This window comes from Saccostrea cucullata, unplaced genomic scaffold (assembly GCF_032062105.1).
Source record: "Saccostrea cucullata isolate Sc308-1 unplaced genomic scaffold, CSIRO_AGI_Scuc_v1 ctg86, whole genome shotgun sequence".
In the NCBI taxonomy this organism is placed as follows: domain Eukaryota; kingdom Metazoa; phylum Mollusca; class Bivalvia; order Ostreida; family Ostreidae; genus Saccostrea; species Saccostrea cuccullata.
In genome coordinates this window covers 218,276-242,639 of record NW_026930361.1, presented here as the reverse complement: position 1 = coordinate 242,639, position 24,364 = coordinate 218,276, and the positions used below count along the sequence as shown (strand labels likewise).

Sequence of the window (24,364 nt, the reverse complement as noted above, 5' to 3'; positions counted from 1 at the left end):
AAGGTGACATATTGTTTCTGGGCTGTTAAAAGCATTTGGATGTATCTTAGTCAAGTTCTAAAGGCAGCAATATTGATTTGAACAGTTTGTAGTGATATAGTTGTTGACATTTTTGAAATGTGTTGACCTGTTGCATAATGTTTCAATTTTGAAATGCACCTTTCAAATAATGGGTGAGAGAGAAGTTTTTTTTGAAGAGTAGTATTGGCACCCTTCGAAATTTTATACAAGTAGATATTCATTCTTGTTTACCGGTAAACTTTTAAAGATTGCATGATCTTTTTAGACAGATTTTAACATCAAAAAATATATTTTACGTCATATGAAAAGTTTTCTTCAGCACTATTAAATAAAGGGGAGAAACATTTTGAGTCTTTAGTTGCAGCAATATCCAAAGAAGGATATATAAAAAAATCTATTTTGAATATAGTTTCTGAGTTCCTTGTATACTGTAGATCACTTAATTTTCGCGACACCTTATTAGCGCGAGATAGTCATGGACTCTTGATTGGCGAAACAAAATTTTCACGAATTGTGGTTATTGCTCTATATAATCTGAAGTAAAACTAATACATGCGAGAATTAAATTTTCGCGAACACACTTTCTCGCATAATTACGCGAAAATAAAGTTATAACGAATAAAAAGTGATTTACAGTATCTGAAAATATATATGCTCATTATTTCAAGAACATGAAATCACGTAATTATCATATTGTTCACTAAAAGTGGTTGGCAAAAAATGAAAAAAAAAAATCAGCAGCTTTAGGAATATCATTGGTGAAGATTACTCAGTTAAATACTTGAAGAAAATGCTAATGTGATCAGTCAATGCTTATATGCCAGAACTTGTTTTCTTTAACAGTGTAAAGCTTTTTATCTTCACCACATTAATAACACAGAATTTAAGATCTATAATCAATTTAAAATGCAGCCAGAGAATTTGTAAATTTAAATTTTTAATCACAGGCTAGCGTGTAATGAATGTTAGAGTAGTACGTGTTCAGGATTGAAAAATTTAAATATCTCTATCCAGCATTTTCGGTGTCTTAGAATACTTTGCCTCTCACAAGAGATGGATGTTGTAAAGGGGATATTGAAAGAGCTATTGAATTAATTCTGTGTTCTTTGCGCAGAGGGCAGTCCGGGTCTTTTTTAGCCTTGTCTATCAGGACAGTGCGTGCACTTTTTATAAGCGGACTGGATTAAGTAGATGAAAACTAATCTGTGGGATTAACATCACAAAAAGGTTATCGCAAGTAGCGAGCAGTGCCAAACACTTCTGGTGATCGGATATGAACAGTAGTGTTGATCTGAGGTGCAAAATTCGGGGGATTAGTAACAGTGTGCACTATGTCTAAGACCAAAAGGAGAGGCAGGAAAAAAGGTACGAGTACAAAATCAGAAAAAAAATCCCAAATTAAATTATTCAATTTTTTTGACTACTCATTTTAAAAATCATTGATTTTTTTTTCTTATAATCAATTTTGCATTAAATTTGAATAATTTTTTAAGGCATTGAGATTTTGAAGTTTATACATTGGGTTGGTGTATGTAGGTTGTCAAGACAATGACTTGGACATTCTGTTCGATTTTTAAACAGCTCACCTGTTGTATCAGCAGAAAAAGTCGCCGTAATCAATCAATTTAACTGTTTATCTTCTGCCTGGTTTGTTTGGGCTGCCATTCATTGGGCTGGTTTTGTGAAATATTTTGTCTTGGACTCTGCAGGTGATTTGGTTGTTCTTTATCATAGTGCCTCAAAACTGACACTCAAATCTTTTGTTTTTTCAAATCAATATACACTTCTCATTATAAAAAGTGTTGGCACTATATGAATGAATGAAAAATTAAATAAGTTCATGAAGTTGAAAATTGTCTCATAAGTAAGTTTGAATGTTTTGTATATGTCACTAGTGATGAATTATGAGGAAAACAGTGGTATGTAGGACAATTTGTATTTTGAAGTTTTGTTTCCAAGAGATTTTGTGAAAATTGTCAGTTATGATATTTACATAATCATGGCTCAAAAGGAAAGATAAATATTCATGTATGGTTCATTGTCAATCATTTGATCACTCAAAATTTGGAGTTTTTCAAACCATATACTCATCAATGAAGTTGTCTCGAAATAGCTCATAGAAAATTTATGTTTTCATAAGGTGAGATTTTAAACATTTTCATTACACGTCTGGAGATTGATTTTATTTTCATGTCTTATCCCGAGATTAAATTTAATTCATTCTTTCAAAGGCTAAGCATAAAAGAGGGTATTTTTGTCGGATGTCAAGTTGATTTAAAAATGTTCACCTCAAGAACATTCTTTACAACTTGTTTTTTTCATTGATTTTGCTGTACATGTGTATTAAATAGGGTGTAAAGAAATATAGAACTGCATTATATTGATCTGATAATGATAGATCAGAGTGGAGATCTATTTTATTTTGTCTTTTTTATTTGTACTTGTTCAAGCCAGCATATTCATTCCGAGATGTGTATTGTGTCTTTGACAAGTTCAGCAGTGGCTCCTCTTTTGAATAGATAATAATTTAACATGTAAATGATTGTTGTTGATAAAACAGATCTTGATTCATTGGTCTCTGTGATCATTTATGATATGAAAAAAAAGAAGTTTTAAACTTTCTTCAAAGTTAAATGTTATAGATAATGAGAATAAAGTTAAATGTATTTTTTGAAAATTAAACCAAATAATATTTAAGAATTTCTTTGGGGTCTCAATCGGTAAAAGATTAGTATCTGATAATTAAAGGTTGCAAAATGCTATATCATGCTTATCAATCTTAGATATTCAGTTGTGAATTAAATTAGTCTTTTAGGATCTTTTGTATGTATCATGTGGCAATCAATTAGGTGTAAGCAAAGGAATATCTCTGAAAGAAAAACTTAAAATAGTGAATATAAATATATATAGACTTAAAATTCTCAACTTAAGTAATATATTCAATATTGATTTTAAAACATTGAAAGAGAAGGTATTTATGCTTAATGCCAAATTAATGACTATTGAGGAATGTATAATACCAATGATACTACCACGATCTGTAAATGACCATTAAAAATTTAAAAATAAATGTGTATTTGAGTGCACGTGTGTAAGTGTTTTAACTTGAGATAAGCACTTGGTCTTTTGTGAGAATATATAAATAGTAATAAGGAAATGACCAAAATTTTATTCAATATTTATTTAGATCAATATTTATATTAGGTAACTGGGATCTAGATTTTTAGATGATTATTCGATGAAAAATTACTCCTCCCTTCATTCCAAATGGAAAGAGTTTCTTGTGGCACAGTTGTCAACGTGTCTTTCATGATCAATATGTCTATTGTTTAGTACCTGCTCAATCCAATTCTGTTTGACATGGGGATGGTTACTCCTCTATGGCAGCTGATCCCACCTTTATGTTTTTAGAGGTCTGTGTTTACTCTGCTCCTGATTTGTATTGTTAAATTGGACTTCTGAGCATGGTCACTGTTTATTATTTTTATATTTTATTGAGTCAGTAAAAAGACATATACGTCTCATAGACAATCTATAAAATGATAGTTGCAACAGTTGATAAGGAATTTAAGATATCAAACTCAAGTACCTACAATGTACTATAAATTTTATGTTTTGCCTTTACAAAAAATTTAGTTTGATTTAAGGTTAGGGTCATTGGATTATAAAAAGGGTGATGGTCATCTTGTTAACATTTTACTCTCTGAGATTAAGATTAAAAAACACAGTGTGAGGAAAAGGCTGTTCAATTTTTAGCTCACCTGAGCTTTTCTGATCACAGTTTGTCTGTCATCTGTCTGTCTGTAAACTTTTCACATTTTTGACTTCTTCTGAAGAGACGATAGGCCAATATCAACCAAAATTGCCTCAAAGTATCTTAGAGTGAAGGGGATTGAAGTAAAGGGCCACACCTTATTCCAAAGGGAAATAATTACAAATTGATAAAAAATTAATGGCATCTTTTAAAAATCTTCTCAAGAACCACTTGTTTAGAAAAGCTGAAACTTACATGGAAGATTCCTCAGGTAGTGTAGATTGGAGTTTGTTCAAATCAGATCAAAGTTTTAAATAGGAAAACATAGGAAAACTATTTAAAATCTTTTCCAGAACCACTTAGCCATGCTTAGTCATATTTTTATGTAGATTCAAATTTATTCAAATCATGATCCCAGGGATAGGGTAGAGTGACAATGGATAATTAAAGTTTTACATAGGAATACATATGAAAAATCTTTTAAAAATCATTTTCTCCAGAACCACTGGGACAGGAAAATTGAAACTTACGTGGAAACATCCTCTACTAGTGTAGATTCAGGTTCAAGACCCAAGGAGTAGGTTAGGGCCACAATGGATGATCAAAATTTTACATAAAAATACACTGGAAAAAACATTTTCTCCAACACCACTTGGCCAGGAAAAATGAAACTTATGTGGAAACATCCTCAGGTTGTGTGGATTCAAGTTTGTTCAAATCATGACCCCTGGTGGTGGGCTGGGGCCACAATGAACCATCAGATTTTCCATAGGAATACATAGGATAATTCTTTAAAAAAAATCTTCTTCTAAACAACAGCAGAGCCATAGTTGGTCAAATTTATATGGAAGACCCCTCAGGTAGTGAAAATTCAAGTTTGTTCAAATCATGACCCCCAGGGAGTGCATGGGGCCACAGTAGAAGGTAATACTTATAGAAAATTTGAAAATAATTTTTTTTCAAGATTTCTAAAGCCATGATTTGTCAAAGAAATATGGTTACATACTCAGCGTAAATTCAAGTTTGTTAAAATCATGCCTCCTTCGATATTTATGAAATACTGAACTAGCCAAAGTGCTCAGATGAGCGATGTGGCTCATAGGCCTCATGTTATTCTTTATTTTGTTAACTCACCCCAGTATATTGTACATGCTAATTCTGCTTCTAATAGCTCAGTTACAACTTGTGAAAGAAGTGAGCTAGCAGGCAAAGTTATTATACCCCACGCAACTAGTTGCGTGAGGTATAATGTTTTTGACCCGTGCGTCAGTCAGTCAGTCCTTTTTTTTTGTCAACACAACTCCTCATAAACCGCTGCACAGAATTTCGTCAAACTTTGCAGGTATTTAGGACACAATGTGTAGATGTGCATATTACCAGGAAATTCCAATTCCATTATTTTTTCCGGGAATTTCCGCACTTTTTAACTTAGGCATTTGGCCATACCTTGAATATAGAGATTAACAGTTTGTCAGCACAACTCCTCATAAACCGCTGCACAGAATTTTGTCAAACTTTGCAGATATTTAGGACACAATATGTAGATGTGCATATTACCAGGAAATTCCGATTCCTTATTTTTTCCGGGAATTTCCGCACTAAAAACTTAGGTTTTTGGCCATACCTTTTATACAGTTTGCCAGCTCAAGTCCTCATAAACCGATGCACAGAATATCGTTAAACTTTGCAGATATTTAGGACACGTTGTGTAGATGTGCATATTACCAGGAAATTCCGATTCCTTTATTTTTTCTTAGAATTTCCACACTTTTCAACTTAGATTTTTGGCCATACCTTGAATATGGAGATGAAGATTTTGTCAGCGCAACTCCTCATAAACCGCTGCACAGAATTTCGTCAAACTTTCGAGATATTTTTTACACAGTGTGTAGATGTGCATATTACCAGGAAATTCCGATTTCTTTATTTTTCTGGGAATTTTGGCACTTTTCAAATTAGATTTTTGGCCATATTTTGAATATACAGATGAACATTTTGTCAGTGCAACCCCTCATAAACCCCTGCACAGAATTTCGTCAGACTTGGCAGATATTTAGGACACAATGTATAGATGTGCATTTTACCAGGAAATTCCGAATCCTTTATTTTTCTGGAAATTTCGGCACTTTACAACTTAGATTTTTGGGGATATCTTGAATATAGTGATGAACAGTTTGTCAGCGCAACTCCTCATAAACCGCTGCACAGAATTTCATCAAACTTTGCAGATATTTAGGACACAATGTGTAGATGTGCATATTACCGGGAAATTCTGATTCTTTCATTTTTTCCGGGATTTTCAGCACTTTGAGATTTGGGGGAGCGTGGGGTATCATCGTATGTGAGCTTGCTCACTTTTTCTTTCATTGGATCAGTGATTTTAATGAACCAATTTTCAAAATTGTAAAATTCATAGCTCTTTAGTCCAGTATTTATGCCCAAGGATGGAGCTAATTTTGGTCATAAATCTAAAATAAATTATCTTTTCTATAACCTAGGACATTGAATGGGGCACCGATTGTATAAGTACAGTAAAAAAATAATGTCTCTTCAGACTTGGTCCATTTACCTTGCATGCCCTGGGAATAGATTAATTGGTCATACTTTAACTGTACCTATGGTACCCATTGAGCTTCTATTTTTTTATTCATCAACATCTAGCAGACAAACCATTTGCATGATAGCATGGGTATAAAAAAGAACACCAAACTTTCTGCCAAAATTATAAAATTCATCCAACCCCTTCTGTCTTTGGTTCAGATCCTAAAGTGGGGTTAGTTGGTTATTTTGATATTGAAAGTACATATTACATATTTAAAAAATCTTACTCGTTACTTTAATTTGGACTTCTAGCAGGCAAATTGTTAGCAAGATCAGAATTAACAGCTAGTGCTGTACAAAAATTATAAGATTCACTTCCTCTGAGCCAAGGGTTCAGAACCTAGGTTTGGTCAAAGTTAGTCACAATATTGAAATTTTTTTTATACATCAAACTTATCTTCTTTAATACTTCTAAACTTCTAGGAGACAAGTACTTGAATATATTGATCAAGAGTCCTATCCAAACTAGAAAAGAATGAGTGGACTTGAGAGTCCTGAAAAAAAAAGCCATGAATTGAAGTTTAATATAAAATGTTTATATATATATCTCTTTCCGAAATATGAACCCCTGAGCTGATGAATGTATTTTCGATACATGTAAATTTTAGGGGTGCGTATCATTACCGCTACATTTTCAAAATTTTCATTACTGCTACATAGTCATTACCGCTACAAAAATCTTTACATTCATTTCCACTACACATAAAAGTATACATTACCGCTGCACTGCCAGTTGCTTATGTGTGTACAGATTGATATACAGTACGTACAACACATACAAGCATAATTTCTGTTTCCCCTACTCACCATGAGGAGGTGAAAGAAGGGCTTTGAGCACTTCCTCTTCTACTTCTTTACTTGTAAAGGGTCTCCGACCCATCACACAAGTTTGAGCAGGATGGTTTTTTTTTAGCTCACCTGAGCCGAAGGCTCAAGTGAGCTTTTCTGATCACATTTTGTCCGTCGTCCGTCTGTCCATCCGTCTGTAAACTTTTCACATTTTCGACTTCCTCTCAAGAACCACTGAGCCAATTTTGACCAAACTTGGTACAAAGCATCCATAAGTGAAAGGGAATTTAAATTTTAAATATGAAGGGCCAATTCCCCTCACAAGGGGAGATAATCAAGAAAAGACAAAAATAGGGTGGGGTCATTAAAAAATCTTCTCAAGAACCACTGGGCCAGAAAAGCTGAAACTTATGTGGAAGCATTCTGGGGTAGTGTAGATTCTAAATTGTTCAAATCATGATCCCCGGGGGTTGAGCGGGTCCACAATGGGGAATCCAAGTTTTACATAGAAATATATAGGAAAAATCTTCTTCTTCTCAAGAACCACTTGGCCAGAAAAGCTGAAACTTATGTGGAAGCATCTTGGGGTAGTGTAGATTCTAAATTGTTCAAATCATGATCCCCGGGATTGGGCGGGGCAACAATGGGGAATCCAAGTTTTACATAGAAATATATAGGAAAAATCTTTAACAATCTTCTTCTCAAGAACCACTGGGCCAGAAAAGCTGAAACTTATGTGGAAGCATCCTGGGGTAGTGTAGATTTCAAATTGTCTAAAGGTGGGGTCGCAATGTGTATTACAAGGGGAAAATCTGGTAAAGAACAGAATGGTCAAAGCTTCTCAGGTGAGCGATGTGGCCCATGGGCCTCTTGTTTTTTAAATTATTTAAAATCTATTTTATTTCATAAAACACTTTTAAAATTTTGAAAGTAAAATCAAGCACTGTTCATAGATAAAACCAATAGTCTTCAAATTCTTCTGATTAGAATTCAGATTGAAATTGTACTTCATCACATAGGGATTGAGTGAATTCTGTTCATTGGAACTCATATTCCGCACCATATCTGGATGATTCAATATGTAGCGGTAATGAGTTGTTTTTGGCCAAAAAAATGAAGCGGTAATAATCGGTCAAAAATTCAAAAAAATGTAGTGGTAATGAGTTGAAATTTTTGGTGTTGTTAGGGTAATGTTGACCTCCCAATTTTAGAATATCTTTTTAAGGAAAATCAAATAAAAATCTAAGGCAAAGGCGGAGTCATTTTCATTTCTGGTGGTCAGAGTGGTTCGATCGCTGATGGCCATCTAGTCCCTGGATTAGGGAGTCAGGTTTCGAATCTTGGTCTGGTCTATATTGCATTTTTCTCCTCTCCTATTACACATGAAATCTTTCAAAATAAATTCATTTAATGAATAATAATATAGTCAGTACAAGTGAATTTTGTCAGTGCATGTCTTTAGGTTGTAAACTTAATTAAGACTTTTTTTATTTTTGTAGATCCCGAGGATGTGGAGTATGAAGACGTGGTAAGTGTTGGCGATTTATGTTGTGTCAAGGGAAATAACTCTTACTCAATCTGAGGGACAGTAGATTCAAAGTCTTTTAAAAAGAGTCATAACTCCTTTAGTCCTGTAGAATATTTAAAGGTTATGTGCAGTTCATGGTTCACTAAGGAATATTTCTCCTGGCTGTTTAAAGATTTTATTCGACATTTTATGAGGATGTATATTGTACCAGTAATTCAGAGATATGAAAGATGTGCATTTTCCTGTAAATTTATATGTTATAAAAGTCTAAGTGTTATTTGTAAAATTTTACTTATTTGTTAATAGAAAAAACATGCAAATAATGTGGTAAGTTAGACAAAGATGTTTCTGAACTACTCCAACACATTTACCCACAAAATTAATCACAAAAAAAAAAAAACTGTGAGTTATGTTTTTTTAAAAGCACTTTGAGGGTGAGCCATGACAGAGTGCATTATCTCCCATCCCTATTTAAATTCAGATCCTATTAGCATTCTTTGCAGTCCTTTCACTTGTCCTTTTAACAAATGAAATATGTTCATGGAAAGTGATTCTCCCATTTTTCACCAGTTCCCTTTGAATGTATTAAACTATTTGTTTTAATGTCATAACCATGTTCTTTCCTGAATTTCCACAGCAAATTTTTCTCCCCTCACATAATGCCTCTGAGTCGTCTTTAAAAAGTTGATAATCCATTCTTATTTGGATTATCTCACTATCCTCCAGGATTCTTTCATATAAAGTCAAGATAAAAAGAATCTGGGTCCTTTATGCATAAGTGTGTGCATGCGTCGTGTAAATGGTACAAATGTGAACTGGTCAGTAGGTACAATTACGGTAATAAGCCACTAATCTTCATTACACCTTAAGGCTGGCTTTTTTCAGCTTATTACACTGTTGTCTTTCAAGGTTTTAAATTAGATTTTTATTTTAGTTGCATTAAGGAATCCAGTATGCAAACAAAAGATTACCATGATTGGATTAAATGTTAGGTGTTTTGTGTAGCGGCCCTCCTTCCAGTAACTATTGTTGAAGTCGATCATGCATCTTGATTCTCCGATTATTAGATGGTTATCGTTTGAATTTAACAAGGGGGTCAGGATTTTGTTGACCTGACAATAAGAATCTGTCGGCTGGTCACACAAGATCATTTATTTGTTGGAACGTGGTGCCAAATTTTGTATCAATGCTGGGCCGTAATTTGTTTGAGAAGCATGTAGATGGAACTGCCCTAAAAGACCTTAGGACTGGTGGCTATGACTTCAAGGTAACTAAATAGTTTGTTAGGTATGTTTGCTGGTGGCCCGAAATGACGTGTGAAGTACTTGTAATATATTGCCAACTGCCTCTCATAAGTAAATATATGTATTGTTGTGGTTCTTAGTATATTTATTGTTTATTTGGATGAAGAGGAGAGGAAGTTAGTCCAGCAACCATTATTGAAAGTTGAAAGTGTCTCCTTATTTTGGAATCTTTCATAATGAAGGAGTAGGACTATATTGATTATACAGTAAAATGCATTCTTCTTAGAAAATCTTTTTCTCTGCTTGTGAGTATTAAGCAGATAAACTAAGTGCACAAACATGATAAGCAAGGGTGCTTCTTCCAAAATTATTGATCTCATAGCTCGTGTGTCAGGGACACTGGAAGGTGCTAGGATGGAACTGTTTTGAATGTACCTGTGTAGTGAAAATCATTATTTCTTTGCTGCTCTGTTTTGGGGCATCTAATTAATTGTAATTTAAAGGTCATTTAAAAAAGAGATTTATGCAAGAATTTTAAAATATTTTTTTTCGATTGGGATGACAAATAAAGAAATGCTATACAAAAATACCCTCCTAATCTTTGTACATTAAATGTTCTTCAAAGACCTGGTGATGCCAGTGTGAGAGGGAATGAAATGGGTTTTAACTTTACTAAAAGTGCTATTATAATCTGTATTTTTTGGTTAAGTTTATATTGTCAAATTTGGCAAGTACAGGCAAGTGAATTAAGTGTAGATTTACTTCAGGATTTATAACAGAATACTAGATTAATTAATTTTTGAACCTGTATTATCCTATTTCTCTTGCTGTTGAGCAATGTAGATTTATATATCAGGATCCTGGATTTTTGCCCCCCCCCCCAAAAAAAAACCCAATCAACCAAACAAACTTTTTAGTAAGTGAATGGATAAGTATTGACCTTTTGACAGCACTTGACTTAATTACCAGTGTAGCATAATATTTTGATACTAGAATATAATGAATATATTGGAAAATATTGAACCCTTCGGGTTCATAATATTATGGCTAAATATTGACCCCAGGTTCAAGATATTGTGGCCATAAAATATTGAGTCCTCCTACCCTTTTTATTTAAGAGGGAGTGGGTTCAGAATATTATAGCCATAAAATCTCGAGTCCCTATGCCCTCTTAATTTGATAGGGAGGGGGGGTTGAAAATATTATGGCCATAAAATATTGATTCCCCCTACCCTTTTATTGTATTTCTTTTATTAAACATGAAGATTTCTTGGGAAGGATTAAATTTCTGTTTTACTGGACATGGTTAAAATGAGTAAAATTTGCTGTGTTTTTGAGAATTTTTCTTATTTTTACATCTTTGAAAATATCTAAAACTCTTATTTGAACTTCTGTTGCATATTAAAAGTTACAGATATCTCAAGTTTTTTAGTTTAATCTTGGTATATTTTTGCCAATAGTTACATGGTTATGTTTAACACTATGCTTTAAACTGAGTTTAATAGCCACCAGTGATGTAATATTTCTGATCATTTCACAAAATGTTTCTTTGTTTGGGGGATTTATATGCTCGATAACCAAAAGTCAAATTTTATTGTATCCAATGCTCTGCCTGCTAATAAGCAACTTTAGGAATTTATAATGATGGTGTTATCTTTATTGTCTACACAAACAGGTTTATATTGGTATTTCTATGAAGTATAGAAGATAACTTAGTGATTTACTAACTCATAGTACATGTAGCTACTCCATTTCTGCTTAATTGTTTTCTTTTTAGCTTGAAAATATAAAATAAAGTTGTATCATATTTATTGAAATAATTATTTTACCTGAGAAAAAAAAAATGCAGTTTGCATTTCAATATTATGGACAAAAATTGATTATTGATGCACAATGTGCTATCAGTTTTTCTGGGAGATAATTGTGAAAACAGACAAATGAATATTCTGTTTGCAAGATCACCTGCTAAGGTCATGCAACTTCATTGCTATTACAATGATAATGGTACTTAGTACAGTAGCTCAAATGATTTATTTGATAAGATAAAAAAAATAAATCCTAAAATAATTGGTGAGTGATGCATAATTTACTAGATTTATTATCCCACGGCATTAAAAACTCGTATCGCAGAATAACTTGGACTGTGCAAACTTGTAGTAAAGTACATAAACTAATGCAGATTGGTTAAGTAAACATGCAATATTGATCAAAAGCCAAAGTTTTATATAATCCGCAGGTCTACCACATGTTAATTATTACTTACCCATTTCACAAAGTAAAGCAGATGCAGAGGATTTAAATTTTCTCTTAATCATATTGCACAAGTTAAAAAAAAAGCCAACGTCAAGTTCAAATTCATATTCTTCCCATTGAAATGGCTTTAATCAAATAGACTTTAAAGTAAAATCCAAATAGTTTACATTTGATAATCCTACCATTTAAAGGTGGGATATTTGGCTGGTGGATTTATTACAATTACTTATTGGCAGAAGTAACAAGGCTTTTGTGGGGAATTATGGGACTTTTACTAAATGTACCAAGACCATTCGATTTGTCAACACAAGGATCTAGCTAACCGGGCATTGGCAACCATGTGCCTGTGAAAATTTTTTAAACTTGCAATGAGGAAATATGATAGAAAATCATTGATCTGAATTGATATGGGACATTTTCACTTTTGACATTTTTGTAAACTTTGGACTTAATGGAAATGGAGGCGGTTATAACAGTTGTCTTAAAAACCTTGGTAAGTGGTGGAAAACTTTTTAAAGTTTATGTTGTCTGTCTTAGGAACCATTGTAAATATTGTGTTTCTATCAATCTGAAAATCAATGCTTAATTTGATTACTAAATTCCTGAAACATTTAAATAATTTAGTGTACATAAATATGGTAAACCTAAAATTTACTTGTATGTAATTAATGGTGTGCAGTGTAGCAAGATGCATAAATAAAATTAATTGAACATGTGGTATACATGTAATACATAAAATCAGAAATTAATTATTTTTAAAAAATTTAATTATTTGGTTATAAAAAGACATCATTTTGATTAAAACTACCAAGGAGTTAAAAAAGGCCCAAGTTTGCTTCGTTTTTTTTTCCTTCAATGTAACAGTCTGTAAAGTAAAATTTAATGGAAACTTTAACGACACATTTAAAATTCACTTTTAAATTTATTCAAGAAAGGTGCCCCAACACGATCCTTATTTAATGCGTGCACATTCCCCCCAACTTCTGTAAATGTATTTTACATTAGTCTATGAGATCACAGACCACTTCATTTGACAAATGTTTGAAATCGTCAACATTGTTTACAGAGATATATGTAGTTAAGAACCCATTCGAGATTTACTGCCAGACGGGTGTTTGACTAAAGGTAGCTAGCGCGATCTGATCAAATCCTTCTATTTAACTCTTGTGACATGCTCTTGGAATCTCCCAGGAAATCATAGATTTTGTCATGCAGACCTAATCCCACACCCGCTTTTGAGACCCTTTTGCAATGACACTGCCTTGTGATTTCTTCTCTTGAAATGTCACTTATGGTACTTTATCTTTATTGAATAAAACTTCAGCATGGATGATAAGGTTCAGAAAATAAAACTTTAGTATCTTTGAGAATTATGTGCCTTTTTACATCCCTTCTATCCTTTCTATTTTATAGTTATACATGTATTCATTGCCTTTGACTTTGCTTTCCATATTGAGCTCCATTGAAACTCATTTCAGCAAGCCATTTTAGTTTGATCTGCAGGCATAAAAATTATGAAATTTCTATACACACTATGAATCCATCTGAAGTCCTCAAGATCTTGCAGGATCAATTAAATACTATAGTTGATATATTAAAAAAAATTCCTTACAGTCATCAAAAGAACTCTAAATGTTCAAGTACAGTTGTACTTGGATATCTCAAACAGCTGGTCGAACACAAGGAAAAAATTGAAGTGAGTCTTTGTGGACCCCTCTACACTTTGAGTCTGAGTTACCTAGGCCACCCAAATTTCTCTCTTTTTTAAAGTCTCACTGAGTTCTAGATATTGAGGTTTCACTGTATTTTTTGAAAGAGACAATTCAAATTTTTAAACCCTTCAATCTGACAATAACAACCAAGAAGAAGTTCTTGGAAAAGCTCGTGTAAATAAAAAGTTGCATACATAGTTAATACACGAGTTTTGAAATATCATTAGCAGTATGTCGAATAAAATATTCAGGAGAAATTTTGGGCTCAATTATTTTTTTTGTTTATATACTATATCGGTATTAATTTCTATGTATTTTTATTTCAGGAGGACTTTCTGGCTACGGATGATTTGTTTGTAGACTATTTCAATGCCTACCTGTCATTACCGGTAAGTATTTAACAAAGACAATCATAAACCCAGTCTTCCATGAAGTTGAATAAACTTCATACAATTCCAAAGAAAGCACTAAGTATTTAACTTTCCTGCTAAACAAAGCATTTTATGAAGTGTCAGTATAACTTAACAGCTTATGGTTGTAATCAGAAAATTGTAAGGAAATTAAAAGGAAGCTTTAAGCCACAAATTAGGATAGGATTCTCAATAAAATTTTTAAGGGAAAAAACCCAAAGATTCAAAGGTTAATTGTTTGGAGTACATGTTGCCATCCAAAATCCCCTCTCCAAGTGTTTTCGATTTCTTTCAAAGACTTTAAAATTTTTACTTTGACATTCAGATATTCTGAAATATGTACTGGACTGATAAAGACAAATCACTTTCAAAGAATACATGAAAACTACTGAGAAAGTAAATGAACAAAGAACAATGATTAATAACTTGGAAGAGTGTATCATTAATGCTGTATTTACCTCAATACTAAGGTGTGAGCCTGTATCCAATTATGCGAGACAGGTTAAAACTGAAAAGTTGACAGCTAATTAGTCCTAATATAATTAATCTAGTATGTTTTAATGATTGAAACAATCAATGCACTTGTTATTTCTGTAAAGTAGATTTAATAGGATTATATGGTATTAAGCAAGATGCCAACTTCAAAAGACTGGATCTTAGAAATTCTCTGGGAATATATTTCATTGAAATGCTAAATTGCTAATTTACTTTAAAAAAAAAAGTATGCATAATCTTCATCTTAGAATATTAAGACATATCATAAATTCTCAATCTCAAAATCAATTCAGCGAATATCAGAGGGCGCTTAGCTGTGGCTCACAATTGCTCATAAACTCAGATCCATAAATATTTCTAAAAATCAAAGGATTTCTCAAATTTTAATTCATCATGCAAAAAGACATTTATGTTTGTAAAAATATCCCTCACCCCCTCTCCTTTTAACACTGGGTCAATAGATTGAATAGAGGGACAGCGAACAGTGTATTTAGCTGCCATAATTTACGGGACACCTTTGTTAGAACTTCTAAATGAATTCTATTGAACAATATTGATTTTATGCTTCAGGTTTTTAATTTTCACAAAATTATCTTTATTAAGCATTAAGTGTAACTGTTTGCTTTTGGCAAAGGAGGCTGTGATGCCAAGAAAAACTCTTGATGCAAGTTTGCCCTTTTGTGAGTTAATTGAAAATAATTATGATGTTTGACAGATGCAACGAAGAATAAAATTGAGTGTTGCCATGACTAGAGACCCTTAACTCGATTGTGAGAGAAATTTATTTTAATTTGAGTCTCCATTCTTGATCATAAATCAAGCAAAACAAATACAATGTCTTTAATTTGTATTGGCACATATTCAGTGAAAATCACCTTTTACATTAATTTTTTGAAGGATATTGGCTGAGGACTAAGGCAAAACAATTCTCAAGCATCAAAGACTTTATTTTATCAAAAACTATAATGCACTAGTATATATACTTTGAGAAATTGAAGTTAGATATTCTATACATTGCCTTCCCAATTACAGCCCCCTTCTTTTCCATCTTGCACACAAAATCTGTTGAAATAAATGAAAGAAATGAGTAAAATAAAGTACATTTTCAGATAAAATGATTGAGATGCCATATCAAAAGTGAAATTGCTCCCATTTCACTTTCCAAACTTATCTATATCTGTCTTGCCAGCTTTGTTGAAATGATGGTATATGTTAAATTGGTTCTCCTTATTTTTTGAAAAGACTTTTCCTGCCCCTCTCTGCTTCAACAAAGACACAGGGGGATTTGAGGTGGTGACGGATGCCAAGAAAGAGCTTGCCAAACAGATCAAAGCTGCCATTCGATCTCAGAAGAGGACCCCCAAAATCTACAATGTGGTCAAGCAGCACAGCTTCTCAAATATTCCCCTCATCCCCATCGAGGAACCAGATGAACCAGAAAACTTGGAGATCAACACCAGCTTTACTGTCACTGTAAGTTCTGGTTTTATCTGTATAAAGCTTTTAAGGTGGAAGGTTTTTATAGAGTCACCTTAATGTAAGAGGTTTAGTAAGAACAGGTTTGCATATAATATTGCTTAGCTGTAAATCAAACTGTTTTATTTACTTGGTAAGAATTTTGCTGTGATTATATGATGGGTGTAAATAGTGGTGACTCTGCAAAGTGTATTTTATTACTTATGAGTTTGTGCACACATATACTTCAAATTTTAGTGACAGCATAAATTTTGATATGATCATCAGTCTTGTTAAGATATTGATGATTCAGAACTTTGTGGCCAAAACCGGCATCTTGATAAACTTCAACAGAAAAGAATAAGCTAAAATGTAATAAAAGTTTTACCTGTAGTTTATTCAATTTTGCGAAATCTTTTCATGGAATTGTATAAAAGATAACAAGATGTCTGATAGTAAAATTGTTTACCTTATAAACTCTTGATAAGTCTCTGGCTAAGTTGTTGTCTATGTATATTTTTCAGACTCTCAACAAGGAGCAGGGAATACACTGGATCAAGGAGGAGAGACTCCCAGCATTTCTGGAAAGTGAGTTCTACATGGAATACAGACTCGGAAAGCTCATCTCCCAGACCAAAGTCCAGGGGGACAAGGGGCAGTTTGTCCTCATGTCGGTGGACTACAAGCCCAAGACCAAGATCCGCAGGAAGAAATCGATTGAGGAGGTACCCCAGATTGACCCCAAGGAAAAGATGACAAAGGATATGTTTGTATGTATGGGGGACACACCAACAACAGAAGCTGAGGCTTGGTTCACTAGTGCTCAGATCACACAGAACTCTGACATGACCTTCTCCACTCTAGCCCGACCCAAGAGTGCCGAGATTGTGAGGAGGCCCAACAGTGCTCGACCAATCAGTGCCTACAGTGCATTGGAGGGTTATCATCGCTCCGAGAGTGGGGTGGGGACTTCGGTGAGGAGCTCCGTCTACAGCGGTCATCATTCCAAAACTTCCATAGAGAACCTAGAGGATGTGTATTCTAGCAAGCTCTTTGCTGTGGATGGAAAACCCATGATACATAAACCTTCAGAATCAGTGTTTAGTGTTACAGAAGACCATTCTAAACAACAAATGAGACCTTTTAGTTCTACTGTTTATACAAGTCCCAAAATTGATCCCATAGAGGTGGATGATGAGTCAGGTTTTGAAGCAACAGACAGTGATTCAACTTCTTCCAAAGAAAGACAGGATGATTTCTTAGATGAAGAACCAGCAGTACCTCAACAAGAAGAACCATCTTCTTCTCCACTCCAAGATGGCCAACAAAACATAGTGTTCAAAAACATTGATGACATAGGAGCAGCTGTGGTAAGAGCAGTTCTAACCAAATCTATTGCCCAGCTCAGCAACAGAGAAGAAAAGGAGGTGCTGCAAGACCCAACAGTAATAAAGAGTCTTCCCCAAACACAACACAAGAATCTGACAGTGGACATGCTGGATAGAGTCACTCTGGATGAAAAGGAGGAAGAACCTGAAGAGGAAGAGGTGCAAGAGGATGAAGAAGAACTAGAGAAAGAGAAGGAAGAAGAGAGTGATAATGATTCACTGCTGGATAGTGAAGAAGATTACGAGGAGGGGGACACGTTCTTCAGGAAACACAGACACAAGACCTACTCCCTCAGCAACAGGAAGGGGATAGAACAGTTCAAGGTGTTCCTAGAGGGCACTGCTGGGGAGAAGAACTGGAGACTGTGGATTGATATAGATAGGCTGGTGTGGATGAACAAACAGGATAAAATAGATCCTCACATCAAACATGTACAGACACAGCAGTAAGTTGATCTACCTAGTTTTAGTTTATCATTGTATCTGATACAGTGAAACTTGTTTGATCCAGAAGTTGCCTATTCCTAAATCTAGCCTAATATGGTGTAAACTTGAAGTCTCTCGCGGGAAATGCAATTGTTTAGAATATTTTCAAATGCAGAATGTTCTCTACTCTGGCCAATTTCTTTGAAATCAGTGGTTTCAAGATTAGGCAAGTTTTTTTTGTACCAATATGGTTAGATTAAAAAAGGCATTGTGCTTTGATATTTTTTTTTAGTTTAAGTTAATATGGAGCTGTTGATTCTGTGCCCAAATGTTTTATCTAGGCATCTGCAAAGGGAAAATTACATGTTGGGTCTTACCCAAATTGGATATAATTTCTAAAACCTGTTTGAGATTTAGTGTGTTTTATGTATAAGTGGGGTTTATAAAGGACATTTGAATAGGGAGAGAATGATATCAGGACTTTAATTTCCATGTAAAATCAAGAACCCACAGGCAGTTGAACTGATAGAATTGGAGTGTACCTTCCTGATAGACAGATTTAGATGTTCAAAAAGAGTTTGTTTTAACTATTGATCTGGCTAAAAGCCCCCTTCTGTCCATGTTCATCCCTTGATAAATAAAAGTATTTATTGATTTTAGACAAAAGTGATTTATCACAACAACTGGCAAGAACAAGGTATTGGAGGTTTATAACAGAAATTAAAGGGGTTTTAGGATAAGATTTTTCACCATGTTTAAGGAGACTGTAATAATTGTCTTTAATAGTGACATTAATAAAATGGCAAAGGATGACAGAACATTGTATTTTATCTTTAATCTTAGATTTAATATTTAGCTTTCAAAAATGATATAAGTTCAGCATGAAAAAGAACTGACAGTTCCTGAAAAACTGAACTACAGTCATACCACATTATAGCTAATGATACTATACTTCAGTTAACCCCAGGTGCCTGTCTCAACCCAAGAAATGCATATTTTGCATGGGTGGTTATAGGAACTGGGTAGGGTGGGTTGAAAGCTGCTTAATGCTTGTGTCGCCATTATACTAAAATCTAATGACTTCTTTTTTCGCTTGTCAAGGAATGTTTGCTAGTGTCCCCAAATCCCCCAACTGAAGATTTTTGCCCCCCCCCCCCAAAAAAAAAAAAAAACCAAACAAACTGAAATTGCTTTATACGAGTCTGTTTTGAATATTCTTATTAAGAATTTGCTTGGTACTCTCTTTGGGTCCCAAAAAAATATATATTCCTCAGAAAAATTTATATATATTCAACATTGACTTTCTATGAGTTTTAAGTTGCAAGAGTCCTTAGTAACTGCTACTCTGTCAAAATTTAGTTTTGTCAATTTAAATCTAGACCTTTAAACGTTCATACAATACGCAGCATTCCGAAGACATCCAAAGGCCATACTTAAAACTTTAAGTGTGTGTTTACTTAGAATATGACATTCTTTACAAGAACAGAAGACAGCTACGTAGAAATTAGAAAACGATGATTTAAAATGAAAGATCCTGTTATTATCATTTCAAAGCTAAAGCCAACACAATTTATCATACAATGTGGCGTTTGCTATTCTCCGTCATAATGTTTGTCCATTAATGGGAAGTTGTAATGAAGAGCTGGTAATTAGAGTGTATTGATAGATTTTAAATAAATGATATTTTGATCGTTTTATTCCTAGATGGAAATGTCACTTGTATACATATATTGATCATATGAAATGTGTAACCTGATAATGAAGTTGTGAATCTTAGAAAGTTTTAAATGGATTGTCCTTTCCCTAATAGAATTTCATTGCAGGAGAGTTGTATTTCTATCTTTAATAACTGAAAATTGCTGTTACAGAAAAAAAAAAACATTTATCATCTTCATGCATTTATTAATTATCATTTGAAACCCTGCATAGGAAATATACAGAACAGAAGAAAAGGTTATAAAATGGGTGTCTGATTTTAACAGGTTTCTGTCCTATATACGAGAGCAATATCACAAGCAAGGTGCCCCGTATGAACTTTCCTTTGAACAGAAGCAAGAACTTGGACTTGTGGAGCCATCATCATGGACTTTGGAAAAGCTTGGCAAGATACAGAACAAAATAGCAGAGCCCCTTGTCTTATACTGGTATGTGTTTACCTTGACTTCAGATACAGTTGTGCCTTGTTAATCCAGACTCTTGTGTCCCCTATAGTGAAATGTCCAGATTAATGAAGTACCTGAATCATTGAAATTTACTCATTATCATTGGTAGATGTATTTGTACATGTATATTCTGTTTTCCCCAAATTTGGGATGGAAGATAAACCACCTGGATGTAGTGGGACTTGACAACTAAAAAAAATAATTAAAAATCATTTTAAGATTTCTTCACTCTTTAAGTGCACAATTACAAGGTGTTGTGTTGATAAATTTTTGATAAAACATTATTTTTTAAAAATTCAGGGCTCCAAGATTTTTATTAAAACAAGTACAGTACAAGAAACCAGAAGAAAACTACCTCTACCAGAACCTGAAGCAGGTGAAAGCTCAAGACAGCAGTGTCAACCCCAGCCCTCACACTGCCACGCTACTGCCCCTCCGACCAAAGTCATGTATGCCCCGGATACAGCAGTCCATTAACTTACATGTATGTACTATATGGAGTTAAAATGCATTGCATTACTAAAAATATAGATAATTAAGAGATCGTAAATTTTTATGAATTTCTTTAGCTAACCAGAGCTTCTGTCTAAACTTTTCTGATTAAAATTTGTTCATTCCCAGTCATTCATTTGTAGAAAATAATTTTTCTTGCATGTACTTGAGCATTTTTCAAGTATAAAAAGGTACATAGTTCTTGGAGAACCATAAATAAAGATTTCTAACATTTTATTAATGCATATTTACATTTAAAAAATTTAATCATTTATGCTCTATGAATTAATCTGAGGTAGCATGAAAAATGATTGTCAACAACTGTTGCCTACTCTAGACCACTATATTTTTGTGACACCTTATTTTCGCGAGATAGTCATTGACTCTTGATTAGTGAGACAAAATTTTCACAAATTGTGGTTATTGCTCTATATATATAATCTTAAGGAATGCTATTATACACAAGAATTAAATTTTCACGAGCACACTGTCACGCGTAATTGTCAAAAGCAGTTCCCTATTCCTAAAAAGTGATTTACAGTCTCTTCCAATATTCTACTAAAATAATAAATCAGTAATCAGCTAAAAGATTTATTATTTAACTATTTGTTTTTTAGCCCCCATCAGTCAGACCCCCAGTCCTGCCAGAGACGTCTCCTCCGGTGGGGATGAAGAGGGTCTATGCTCCCTCAGCCCTCCGTCCTCACTCCTCAAACTACAAAACAAGGCAGGAGGAGAGGAGGAAAAAGATGTTGTCCTCACAGTTCTCTGTAGATAAGTCAACTAAACCTCGCATCAGGAGTGCTCCAAGGTACCTTTTATCATTTGTCATCAAAAATGACTTCCTTGAAAATAGTAATAAATTATTAATTGTAATTTTGATTTCCCTTGTGGCTATTTGGCCTTGAAAATACTGATAATGAAACTGCAGCAAAAATTAGGACTTTTTTTTGCATATTTTACATGCAAATAAAAAAAATGCATGTTTCAACATAATCCTTCCATAAGATGCTGACTAATTATTATAATGGTTTATCCATGCATTGTTATTTCTTGATCAGTGGATGACATTTTAATTACTTTTCAGTTTGTCCCATAGTCGGACCTCCTCTGCCGCCTCAGCACATCGTTCCTCTGCCAGACCTTCCTCCTCGGTGAAGACTCCAGTGGGCTCGGAGAAACTGGACACAGAAGTGAGATCTCGCCCCTCCTCAGCCGGGTCTGACCGCGGGTCAGTATCCAGTTCCATCAGTTCGGTGTTCCCAGGAGGAAGAAGGATGGACGCTCTTCTAAAGGCTCTCTATCATGAACGACAGGCCGGTGGATTCTTTCAGAAATACATTGAAAGAAGTGGTAACAAGGTATGTGGTTATAATACTGTCTCCCTATTATCACATAGTATTCAGTTATACTTTATCATTCGAACTAGAAGATATGATATGCTTTTTTTGTTGCATCTTTTTATTCATTTTATTATATTTTCTCATGTTCTTAGATGTGGGTGAACTGTTTAAATTTCTGGACTGATGTTCAAGAATACCACACACTCTTTTATGCTGAAGTCATAGATCCATACATTGTACAGAAAAAAGCAAAGGTATGATATCAAAGTTTTATCCCTTTATGTATGTGATTGAAGTCTGAAAATTACCAGTACATGTGATTAAAATTTGATAAATTCCTTTAAATTGATTATATTTTTTCAGGTGATCTACTCTCGGTACATTGTGGTAGGAGGGGATCGTAACATTGGCTGTAGCCATGAGATCAGATCTAGGGTGTACAGAACCCTGCAGCCTCCCTTTGAGGACCTGTTTGATGAGGCTGAGGAATATTCCTTGTCTGTTCTGTATGTGGCATGGAGTCAGATGATAAATGTAGACATGAAAACTTATGGAAAGGTACATAGTACATATATGTATTTAAACATAGACTTTTTATACATGTCCATTCATTGAAGCTAGAATTATTAAACAAAATAGTACTATATGATTTGAATTTATAAATTTCAGGTTGAATTAATAGAAGTCAAGAAACATTTGGAGACAAGGTCAAAATATGTCTTAAATTTACAGAGGAAAGGACTGATAAAGCAGGTAGGACATCTAAAGGGGGATAACTCTTACTGAGACGTGGATATTAATAACCAAGTGTTGATGTACAATAGGAGATCTGCCAATTTCATAATTATAAAACATGAAATCAATATCCTATTTAAATTTCTGGTCAATATTTTAGTTACTCTAGTGGCATATTTGATATATAAGGCCTAATATGTTTAAAAATGATTACTATAAGATGTTTACTTCAAATTAATGCCATTGAAAAGTTTGTCGAGAGTGCAACAACACTGACAATGGTTAAGTTTGAGGTGTTATTTGTGAGAAATGGTGATGGTGGTCTATATGACTGGAATCTTTTCTTACAGCGAGTGTTGACTCCCGAGGATCCCATGGAAGGTTATGAGGACCCTGTATACGATGAGACTCTCCTGGAGAAAATTCCTGAGGAGTTCCGAGATTTCACTTTAGAGAAATTGGTGCACAATAGGATAGAAGTAGAAAACTTTAAGTTATTTTTGGCAGAAAATTATGCTAGTATGGATTTATTATGCTGGATGGATATAGAACACTTCAGACGAATGCCTCAAGTTGATGAAAAGAAAAGAGATGAGAAAGCTAAAGAAATCAAAACAAAGTATCTAAACAAGAAATATTTCTTTGGACCCAACAGTCCTGCAGGAAAAGAAGGCCAAGATAAGGTGATTTTCATGCTATTAACCCCTTGTCTTTTAACAGGCTAAAACAGAACATAAATGTGAGAGTAAATTATGAAGTTTCTGCAGCAATTGAAGTATAAAGATACTGATAGTAAGGAGAACTTATGTAGGATATAAAGATTTTTAATTTTTTCCCTATGAATTCTATCACTTTCATTGGACAAGAGCTTATGTTTAAAACGTGTATTAAAAATTTCCCAAAGTCATCTTAAGTGGTACTTTTATAAATTAACTTTTATTAGCTCACCTGAGCCGAAGGCTCAAGTGAGCTTTTCTGGACTTCTTCTCAAGAACCACTTTTTAACCAAACTACAAAGCATCCATGGGTGAAGGGAAATTTAAATTGTAAAAATGAAGGGCCAAGTCTCCTCACAAGGGGAGATAATCAAGAAAAGGCAAAAATAGGGTGGGGTCAAGAAAAGCTGAAACTTAAGTGTATTTTTTACATAGAAATTTATAGGAAAAATCTTTAAAAATCTTCTTCTCAAGAACCACTGGGCCAGAAAAGCTGAAACTTATGTGGAAGCATCCTGGGGTAGTGTAGATTCTAAATTGTTCAAATCATGACCCGCGGGGGTTGGGCGGGGCCACAATGGGGAATCCAAGTTTTACATAGAAATATATAGGAAAAATCTTTAAAAATCTTCTTCTCAAGAACCACTGGGCCAGAAAAGCTGAAACTTATGTGGAAGCATCCTGGGGAAGTGTAGATTCTAAATTGTTCAAATCATGACTCCAGGGGGTTGGGCGGGGCCACAATGGGGAATCCAAGTTTTACATAGAAATATATAGGAAAAATCTTTAAAAATCTTCTTCTCAAGAACCACTGGGCCAGAAAAGCTGAAACTTATGTGG

General features: G+C 34.0%; 1 protein-coding gene across 7 annotated transcripts in view; it reads left to right on the top strand.

Moving 5' to 3' along the window:
* The window catches only part of LOC134283825 (regulator of G-protein signaling 22-like), a 38,115-nt gene that overhangs the window by 2,595 nt on the left and 11,156 nt on the right, over positions 1-24,364 (top strand). For 3 of the 7 annotated variants that reach the window (XM_062766321.1, XM_062766325.1, XM_062766326.1), the window contains exons 1-13: positions 1,084-1,386; positions 8,665-8,693; positions 14,229-14,291; positions 16,050-16,280; positions 16,787-18,096; positions 20,059-20,220; positions 20,539-20,722; positions 21,348-21,541; positions 21,818-22,091; positions 22,226-22,327; positions 22,437-22,631; positions 22,743-22,826; positions 23,159-23,491. In XM_062766321.1, coding sequence (XP_062622305.1) covers positions 1,353-1,386; positions 8,665-8,693; positions 14,229-14,291; positions 16,050-16,280; positions 16,787-18,096; positions 20,059-20,220; positions 20,539-20,722; positions 21,348-21,541; positions 21,818-22,091; positions 22,226-22,327; positions 22,437-22,631; positions 22,743-22,826; positions 23,159-23,491 — 3,195 coding nt within the window. In that variant the 5' untranslated portion in view covers positions 1,084-1,352. Of the gene's footprint in view, positions 1-1,083; positions 1,387-8,664; positions 8,694-12,305; positions 12,684-14,228; positions 14,292-16,049; positions 16,281-16,786; positions 18,097-20,058; positions 20,221-20,538; positions 20,723-21,347; positions 21,542-21,817; positions 22,092-22,225; positions 22,328-22,436; positions 22,632-22,742; positions 22,827-23,158; positions 23,492-24,364 lie in introns of those variants that run through there. The other 4 variants (XM_062766323.1, XM_062766322.1, XM_062766327.1 and 1 more) reach the window with 3 other exon arrangements.